Source organism: Panicum virgatum, chromosome 9K (genome assembly GCF_016808335.1).
Source record: "Panicum virgatum strain AP13 chromosome 9K, P.virgatum_v5, whole genome shotgun sequence".
NCBI classification, from domain to species: domain Eukaryota; kingdom Viridiplantae; phylum Streptophyta; class Magnoliopsida; order Poales; family Poaceae; genus Panicum; species Panicum virgatum.
The window spans coordinates 70,962,607-70,971,525 of record NC_053144.1 but is presented as its reverse complement, the minus strand read 5'-3'; the positions used below and the strand labels follow the sequence as shown (position 1 = coordinate 70,971,525).

Here is an 8,919-nt window from a genome sequence, read left to right as displayed (position 1 = left end):
AGCGAGGCGGAGATCACCCCGCGGGTCCGAGGGGAATGCGTATGGGCCGCACTGCGTACGTGGCCGCGTGTTAGGCTTCTTTGAGTCTTTTCCTTTCTTCCAGATTGGAAGGAGGCTGTAGGCCTTCGTGGGCCCGGTTGCCCAGCATGTGTTTGCGTTTTTAGGGCGATTTTAGTCCCCTGATTAAGGTGCCCCGTACCCGACAGTAAACAATCAATCTTTGGCATTCACACATGATGGGTACGTATGGTATGGTTATATGGCTTTGCATGAATATAGAATTTTATGAGTGTCATGGCTGATTTGCTTTTCAATAAGTGGCTGACAGGTACATATTTCGATTAGATTTGATATGGGCAATTGATTATATAGCTTCATAATATTTTTTTTTTGCTTATTTAGTGAACTGTGGAGAGCAAACACCTCAAGCTATATGTCCAAGGATTTATTCGGGGTCACACCCGAATGTAGGGTTAACACGTTAAAGGCTCCTTTGGAACGCAGGTGAAACGCGGGTGAAATGCAGAAATGAGTTCCATAGGAATGCTGACGTCATCAGGCCTTTGGTTTCACAGGAAAGTTTCCGGAGGAAACGACGGAGGAAAGGGATGTGTCTCACTATGCACACAGGAAACCAAAAATCTGCTTCGACTTCATGGAATCGTGGCCAAGATTCCAGAGGAATCGAAGCGCTCCCTTTCCTACGCCTTTCCTACGACAGCAGGTTTCCTACGTTTTTCCTGTGTTTACCCCGTGAGCCAAAGAGGGCCTAAATGATGATGATGATATGATTACCAACCATGGTAACTATGCTATTTTTACAAGCAAAGAATTTTTGGCGTTCACACATGATAATATGGGAAATAGATTGAAAAAAGGTATGTACAGTATGGTTTTATGATTGGATTTTTGGCATCACTTAAACTTTGTTGATTGTTATATGCTAGGATTTGTTGGATGAGCATAACACACAACCTTATTAAAGATACGTATAATATAATGTGTGGATGAAAATAATTATGGTATGGATTATAATTTATGCTAAATTGTTGATTAATTAATCTAAATATCTTATTTTTTAGGTTGTTTATAAAATTTTTACATATCATCAATCACTGCTTTAAATATAAAGTGGTTATTTTTGAATTTTTTAAAATATGTACATGTTATATATGAATTTATAGAGGAATCTCTTGATTTTAAAATATGTGGAGGAACTAACCTTAAAAAAACCCCGACGAATACGCGGCCGCGGCGGCGGATTGGATTGTGGTGATCCCTCCCGACACCGATGCCAGCCCTTCCCACTCTCCCCCTCCCCCTACCCCGCCGCCCATCCGACTCCCGACGGCGCGGCCGCCTGCTCCTGTTCCTCATCGTCCTTGTCTCCGCCGCCGCGGCCCTCGCCTACCTCTCCTGCCCCTCCTCCGCGCTGACACCGCCCCGGCCAGCTGTGCGGGCCGATGCCGATTGCTGCAGGGGTACCCAGGGGCTCGAGCTCTGGGGTCCGGCGGTCAAGTGGGGCTCTAACCACCGCCTGCCCTCTGCCGCCGCCTGCTGCGCCTCCTGCAAGGCGATGTGCCCCCACGCCGAGGACGGCGCCTGCCGCTGTAACTCATGGGTCTTCTGCGGGGACGAACGCAGATGCAAGGACAGGCTCGGGGAGGTCAGTCCATCTGTCTCAGTTCCCCTTCTTCTTTCATCTACCCGTCTGTCAAGTGTCAAGAGGTGCCTAGATTTATTCGTCTTCCCAGTTGTGCATCCCAAGATTATCGATCGAGTAGTACTTACACTATTTACCTACTAGGCCTCTTGCTTTCAGTTCCACCACCGATCCTTCAAAAGCCTTTCATTTCTTTCCTTCCTTCTGGAAAATGCCAAAACTGTGGAAATTCCACCTTTATATCTATATAATTGGATTCATTAGCTTCTTTACTGCGCACTTGGAATGCAGTGCTGGCTGAAGAAACAAAAGGACGTGATGGCTCCTGCTGTTATTGCAAGCGGGGAGGACGTCATGTGGACGTCTGGTCTAGTCTTTGCAAAAGGAGAGGTTGGTTTCGTGCAATCTCGTTCAGTTCAGCTAACTAGTTGGTAATTCAATTTTTGAGGAATGATCTTTGAGCTACCTGGACATGTTTAATTTCCCAATTACACAGGCTAACTTCTTCACGTGTTCCATTTTAACATATAAACCATTGATCAGGCTGCCCATAATATGTCTTGAGATGTTCTTGGCTCCTCGTGTGGTGTATATACTGTAGATACAGAATTTGTTATAAGCTATTCTTGCTGCAGCTGTATGCTTGTTGGCATGTGCTTCAAAAGAAAAGGAGAGAAGGGAGCTCTTTCTTCACTAAGGAAATATTTCAGTCTAGCCATTTTGTTATGATACTAGCTGGCATGAGTTTCGAGATTAACACAAGGATTTATTTCACTGCAGGGAATTGTGGCGCTTGAAACAAGTCTTGGGACACTTCATATTCAAGTAAGCGTCCTTTGTCTCTGTATGCTAAAGCGTGGTGAAACTTATCAGAGTGGTTTTTGTATGCTGTTTGGCCTTCTCAGTTTTTCTTTAGAAGGCATAAGATGGGGTTATTGAGAAAGTAAAAACTACAGTTCCATGTGCTACATGAATTGTCTAGAGGGTGGCGTGGCAGGGCTAGCCATCTAGCTAAAAGTAGTAGATTTGTGAATTTAACTTGCTGAGGTGATGGCCGAGCACACGTTTATTGCTCCATTTTCTTATTTTGGAAATAGTTTCATACTAAGGCAGTTGCAAATAAATATCTGTCACTACTCATTAGTGTGTTCTGGGATAGTATATAGCTATTTCTATCTTCACGATTCCCATTGGATTTGAACTAAAGCTGATATTGTTTGTGGTTTACTAGAAACAAATATTCCATAAGTGTGTGTTTCAGTGCAAATTGCTCATGTATACTGTACTCTTCCTTCTATACTTGTTACGCAACTAGTTGCTGCCTGGTTGTGCACCGCGGTCTGTGGACTACTTCATCGAGCTCTTGGGCTTGCACAACTGTGCTGGGTGCAGATTTTATCGCGCGGAAGGACGTGGGAATGTCTGGGATGCAGAAGGCAATCATGACAAAAATGTATGCTTTGTATGACATTTGGCCTGCTGCAAACTATTGATCCTGATGATCGATCTTTTCTGTACAATCATAGGCTGCTTTTGGTCCCCCGTATGCATTGCTTCAAGGGACACTGGAAGTTGATGGTGTGCCTTTCAAGGGCATAACAAGAGAAGCATGCCCGGAGGTGAAAAGAGGGTCCATTGCCTGGGTTGGATCAGGGCCGGAGTTCCTGATCAGCTTAGCAAACCACGAGGAGTGGAAGGACGCCTACACTGTGTTCGGCCACGTGCTGCCCGAGGACATGGCGATAGCCGAGGAGATGGCACTGCTGCCAGCGAGCACGGACGTGTGGAGCAATGTAACGGTGAAGGTGCTGAGAGATCCTGTCTACTTCAAGGTGAAGAGGAGCTGCCATGCTAGTTCTGTCTAGGTGAGGCATATTTCTTTCATCAGGTGTTGGGGCAGATACATGTGTAGCCAAAAGCTATAGAGCAGATGATCGCTTTATTACTGTGCATGCGAAGAAAGAAAGAAAGAATTCTACACAAGAGAAAGCAGACTATATATAGCACTGTAGATGATGAAGACGTGGGTCTGTTTAGCATGGCTTATTTTAGCTTCAGCTTCACACATAAATTGAGATGTTGTAGCGTGAAACTGTTTTGTGTGTGTGTGTGTGTGTGTGATGGGAGGAGGGGTTGTGCCAAAGGGAACGGTCCGTTGCCGAATGGGCTACGAATGGTTGTGGGCTCTCCGTTCGTTGACTGGTCGAGATGGCCCACGGGCCACGGCCCATTTTAGGACAAGTCCAGCATCACCAACCATCGTCGTGACTCCTGATCGCCCTGGTCCCCGGCAGGAGGGAGAATCGCAGGGCGGCGGCGGCGGCGGCGATGCTTGCGTTCGAGGAGCAGGTGGTGTCGGACCTGGTGGAGGACCCCAACGGCGGGCTGGTGGTTCTCTCCTCGGGCTTCCCGCTCGCCTCCCTCGCCGCCGCCCTCCTCCTCCAGCTACACCTGCACCCGCCCCCTGGCGACGCGGCGGGCGGAGGATGCCTCCTCGTCCTCTCTGCCCCGGACCCCCTCAAGGCCCGGATCCGCCGCCGCCTCCAAGCCAGGCTGCAGGTCCACGACGTGCCCCCCGACCTCCCCGCCCAGCAGCGCGCCTCCCTTTATGCCTCTGGCGCCGCCCTCTTCCTCTCCCCCCGCGCTCTCGCCGCCGACCTCCTCACCTCCCGCCTCCACCCCTCCCACGTCCGGGCCCTCCTCCTCCTCTCCGCCCACCGCTCCTCCGATACCTCCTCTGACGCCTTCATCGCCCGCCTCCTCCGCCAACGCCATCTTCTCCCCGTCTACGCCTTCTCTGACCGCCCCCACGCCATGGTCGCCGGTTTCTCCAAGGCCGAGCGTGCCATGAAGAGCCTCTACATCCGGCGTCTCCATCTCTGGCCCCGCTTCCACGTCCTCGCCGCCGCAGACCTGGAGCGCGCCCCGCCTGACGTGGTCGACGTCCGCGTCCCCTTGACGCCTGCCATGAGGGGCATCCAGGCCGCCGTCCTCGCTGCCATGGACGCCTGCCTCAAGGAACTCAGGCGCACCAACAAGGTGGACGTCGAGGATCTCACCCTTGACAAGGGCCTTTTCAAGTCCTTCGATGAGATCGTCAGGAGGCAGCTCGACCCCATCTGGCACACTCTCGGCAGGAAGACGAAGCAGCTGGTGGCGGACCTCAGGACGCTACGCAAGCTGCTCGATTACCTTGTCAGGTAGCTTATTTAATGTTTCTTCTTAATACTTATTACATATGCTGTGGTAAGAATTACACAAGCTCCAGTTCCAAAGGAAATCTGTCTAATAATTTACCCAGAGATCTGTGCTAAAACGGAAACGCATAGGATTGGCATATGCAGAGAGCTGTTTAGGACACCCAATTAGCTGAGAAATTTTTTTTGATGGAACGAAAGGGGACTCCTGATTAAGTGATATTGCGCTGCAGTTATTCCTTTATGCCTAATAATTTACCCAGCATAGTCCAAATTAGCTCTCTCTCTCTCTCTAAAAAAAAGGAAATCTAGCTCCCTCTTGATGTTCTTTAGCCAACGTGTAGGTATGATGCAGTTACATACCTCAAGTACCTTGACACGCTGAGAGTATCTGAAGGTGTTAGATCAGTTTGGATACTTGCTGACTCAAGCCACAAGATATTTGAGCTTGCAAAAAGGCGTGTTTACCAGGTTGTGAGAGCAGATGGTATAAAGGTCAGCACTGATAACAAGGGCACACCAACAAAGAAGAGGAAAGTGGTACACAATAGTACTGATAAGGGAAAAGAAAATGGTAGCGTCTCTTAGTCCCTTCATTTGCATGATAAAGCTATGCTTTTTCGGGAAGAATTTTAGTGTTAACATATGGTCTGTTTACTGCAGAAAATGAAGGCTCCACTGCAGACAAGCACAGCATTCAGAAGGTTAATGCTGATGTGGGCATTGTGTTGTTAGAGGTTTTGGAGGAGGCGCCAAAATGGAAAGTGTTACGGGTCAGCGACTCAGTTTTTATTTATCGGTTCTCTTTCAGGCAACATGCTGCACTAATTACTTGCTCATATATTACACAGGAACTGTCTGTCCCAATCTATTTGGCAAGGGACATTGCAATTTTAATTTGGCACGTCTACATTACACAAGAACTGTTATTTACAACCTAGCTGCTAAAAACCTTTAATACTTTCTAAACTTGGTATATATACCATGTATTGCTTTTGTTTCCAGCTATTGTTTGTTGTGCTAAATGTAAATATTAACTATGTGTACTTGTTTTATTCTTGTAGCAGCTTCAACCCTAGCTATGAGATAGTACAACTATTCATCAGCGAGACGTTTATTTTTTGTTCTGTTTAATTGCTTTAGCTGATAGGCTTTTGCAGGAATTGTTGCAAGAGATAGCAGAAGAACAGATGAAGGGAGATCATGAGAATGCACAAGATGAAGATGAAAGTGGCATCGTTTTAGTAACATGTAAAGATGAGCGCACATGCTTTCAGCTGCAAGAATGCATATCAAAAGACCCCCATAAGGTAGCAGTTCAGTCTTAAATGAAGGCAGCATCAATCTATAAATCACTACTCTATCTTTATTTCCATTTTAGCTGTGCACACGTCTTTCTCCCATCCTAAATGCAAGTTTCTTTCTGAGTTTATTATGAAAAACAATAAATTCTTTGTAATGTTGACTTGTTTTCAATAAGGTTATGCGAGAAGAGTGGGAGAAGTATTTGCTTGGGAAAGCTGAGCTGCATGGATTACAGAAAAAGAACAAGAAAAAATCTGAGCAACCAAAAGGGTTTGGTATCCTGGATGGGGAAGTTCAAATGGGGCCTAATGAGAGTGCAGGCCCTGTTAGCATTAGCAAGCTTGAAACTAATGCCTTACTTGCAGCTGCCTCTGAGTTAAGAAATATAACTAAGGAAGCTGATGTCAAGGATGGTTCAAATGTCAGCTGCACTAGAAGGGAGTTGGTAAAGGGAAAAGCAAAGGGCAAATCAAAGAAAACCACTGAAAAGAGACAAGGCAGCAATAGAAAAAATAGAAGTAACGGGGGAAACGACAACAACCAAGTTACTGCTGTGGAGGCAAAAGGACAATCAAGCAAAACCGATGAACATGCCGATATCGATGCTTCTAAGGTGTCCACAGATGAAGATTTCATGTTGGCCTCTACTTCTGGCGGTGCCAGTAATTATTCATCTGATTTTAGAGGTTTGGCAAATGGCAAGCCACTACCTCCTGTGCAATTTCATGCCCTGGACAGTGACCAGCACATACTTGACGTATGGAAGCCATCTAATATCATTGTTTACCATCCAGATATAACCTTTGTTAGAGAAATTGAAGTTTACAAGGCAGAAAACCCATCAAGGAAGTTAAAAGTTTACTTTCTTTTTTACGAAGATTCTACCGAGGTGCAAAAATTTGAATCTAGCATTCGCCGAGAAAATGAAGCATTTGAATCTTTGATAAGACAGAAGTCCCTAATGATGATACCTGTTGATCAGGTGGTGTTTCACTCTGTCACTACACTTTTAATTTCAGTCCGACCTTAGCGACATGGGTACTTTATGAATGTACTGCACACTGCTTAATTAAATTTCTTTTGCTCTTATTGATTAATTTACATGCGGTGCTCTGAAATCCTGTACTTGTTTCCGCTCAATCAGCTAGGCATGGGCAAAATTGCTGCCTTAGCGGCTGGAGGTGATTCCCTATTTTCTGACACAAAACACATCCATCTTACTTCTTTTCAGGATGGCCACTGCATTGGACCAACTCTTGCAAATGAACCGGAACCCCTTTTGTGTCAAAACTCAATTACAAGAAAGGCAGGTGGTAAAAGGGCACCAGAGAAAGAGATGCAGGTGATACTTATGATCACTTTGTTAATCGGGAGATGGTATGCTGTGTTTTTCATTGCTGGTTGCTAATATTTATATTGCTGCATTCTTCTAGGTTATTGTAGACATGAGAGAGTTCATGAGCAGTCTTCCCAATGTACTACACCAGAAAGGTATTCGTATAGTACCGGTTACCCTTGAAGTTGGTGACTATGTTCTTTCTCCTCTGATCTGTGTTGAACGGAAAAGTATCGCGGACTTGTTCCAAAGCTTTGCTTCTGGTCGTCTGTACAATCAGGTTGAGACCATGACACGTTACTACAAGATCCCAGTTCTTCTCATAGAGTTCTCGCAAGATAAGAGCTTTTCCTTTCAGGTATCCCAACCCTCCTACCAGTGAAAGAAATGATGATATAGCTTCAGTGTGCTAACTGGCCTGCTCATTCTGATTACAGTCTGCAAGTGAGATTGGGGATGATGTCTCTCCGACAAACATAATCTCGAAGCTTTCATTGCTAGTCCTGCATTTTCCTCGGCTTCGCATAGTCTGGTCACGCAGCTTGCATGCTACAGCGGAAATATTTGTATCACTTAAAACAAACCAGGATGAACCTGATGAGAAAAAGGCCATCAGAGTTGGCGTGCCATCTGAGGATGGGATTGTGGAGGATGATGTGAGGTAAGTTGCAACCTGTATGCAACCAGTAAGTGGGAATAGTAGCCCAAACTTTGCTAAAGCACAGCAACAGCAAAATATGGCTAAGCAAAGATATGCTTGTTTTTCTGGTCACCAGGGCTGAAAATTACAATACATCAGCCATTGAATTCTTCAGAAGGCTTCCTGGAGTGACGGATTCAAATTATAGAGCAATCATGGATGGATGCAATAGCTTGGCGGAGCTGTCCCTGCTTCCACTAGAAGAGCTGGCAGGGCTAATGGGCAGTCAGAAAGGAGCACGGACGCTCAAGGAGTTTCTCGATGCCAAGTGCCCAACTATGCTGTAGCATGGCTGTTGATTGCATGAACGATGGCATGGGGCTGGCCAGAAAAAAAAAGGTTAGAGGCTATTATCTGTTGCGATCTCCTGGGGGCTGCTATGGAAGTGGTGGGGTGCACAATTGTTTGGCTATGGGCTGGCAAGTGATGAGGTTCATACAAGACGAGTACCTGCAGAGAAGTGGCCGATGGCCGGGAGAAGGATGGGGGCTAGGAGCAAAAGGGCAAATGAGAATATCAGATGCTGGCTGAGAGGCAACTTTGCAGTTCCCTGCATGTCATGTGGTGTTGGACAATTCTTTGATGATTTAGTTGTCATGCTCAAGTGCTGTTTGTTTTCTTTTTGTATTTTTGGATCAGTTGTTGTACACTACAAGTCCATAATCTGTTTTTTTTATTATTTTACGGAGATGTTTATTGTACGAAGAAATGTGCATAG

At 46.1% G+C, this 8,919-nt stretch overlaps 2 protein-coding genes across 5 annotated transcripts; both read left to right on the top strand.

Moving 5' to 3' along the window:
* The first annotated feature begins 1,250 nt into the window (after nt 1-1,250).
* On the top strand, nt 1,251-3,740 carry LOC120647657. 2 transcript variants are annotated; one of them, XM_039924531.1, is made up of 6 exons: nt 1,251-1,666; nt 1,955-2,053; nt 2,299-2,361; nt 2,444-2,488; nt 2,979-3,116; nt 3,190-3,740. In XM_039924531.1, exons 1-6 carry the CDS (start codon nt 1,292-1,294, stop codon nt 3,526-3,528), a joined length of 1,059 nt encoding a protein of 352 aa, XP_039780465.1. In that variant the 5' UTR covers nt 1,251-1,291; the 3' UTR covers nt 3,529-3,740. The 2 variants fall into 2 exon arrangements, with proteins under 2 accessions (XP_039780465.1, XP_039780466.1); XM_039924532.1 differs by lacking the exon at nt 2,299-2,361 and having other exon boundaries at nt 1,252-1,666.
* A 100-nt stretch (nt 3,741-3,840) lies between these two features.
* LOC120647656 (DNA repair endonuclease UVH1) lies at nt 3,841-8,899 on the top strand. 3 transcript variants are annotated; one of them, XR_005664853.1, is made up of 10 exons: nt 3,841-4,863; nt 5,205-5,434; nt 5,524-5,633; nt 6,021-6,170; nt 6,341-7,147; nt 7,397-7,507; nt 7,599-7,656; nt 7,782-7,859; nt 7,939-8,162; nt 8,278-8,899. XR_005664853.1 is itself a non-coding variant. In XM_039924529.1 (9 exons), exons 1-9 carry the CDS (start codon nt 3,992-3,994, stop codon nt 8,486-8,488), a joined length of 2,976 nt encoding a protein of 991 aa, XP_039780463.1. In that variant the 5' UTR covers nt 3,841-3,991; the 3' UTR covers nt 8,489-8,899. The 3 variants fall into 3 exon arrangements, 2 of the variants coding, with proteins under 2 accessions (XP_039780463.1, XP_039780464.1); XM_039924529.1 differs by having other exon boundaries at nt 7,599-7,859; XM_039924530.1 differs by lacking the exons at nt 7,782-7,859; nt 8,278-8,899 and having other exon boundaries at nt 7,599-7,781; nt 7,860-8,002.
* Nucleotides 8,900-8,919: the final 20 nt, after the last annotated feature.

Coding starts and splice junctions, on each gene's coding strand:
- LOC120647657 (XM_039924531.1), top strand. CDS start 1,292: ATGCCAGCCCTTCCCACTCTCCCCCTCCCCCTACCCCGCCGCCCATCC. Junction 2,054..2,298: donor TAGTCTTTGCAAAAGGAGAG/GTTGGTTTCGTG, acceptor TTCTTGCTGCAG/CTGTATGCTTGTTGGCATGT. Junction 3,117..3,189: donor AAGGCAATCATGACAAAAAT/GTATGCTTTGTA, acceptor GTACAATCATAG/GCTGCTTTTGGTCCCCCGTA.
- LOC120647656 (XM_039924529.1), top strand. CDS start 3,992: ATGCTTGCGTTCGAGGAGCAGGTGGTGTCGGACCTGGTGGAGGACCCC. Junction 6,171..6,340: donor TATCAAAAGACCCCCATAAG/GTAGCAGTTCAG, acceptor GTTTTCAATAAG/GTTATGCGAGAAGAGTGGGA. Junction 7,148..7,396: donor TGATGATACCTGTTGATCAG/GTGGTGTTTCAC, acceptor ACTTCTTTTCAG/GATGGCCACTGCATTGGACC.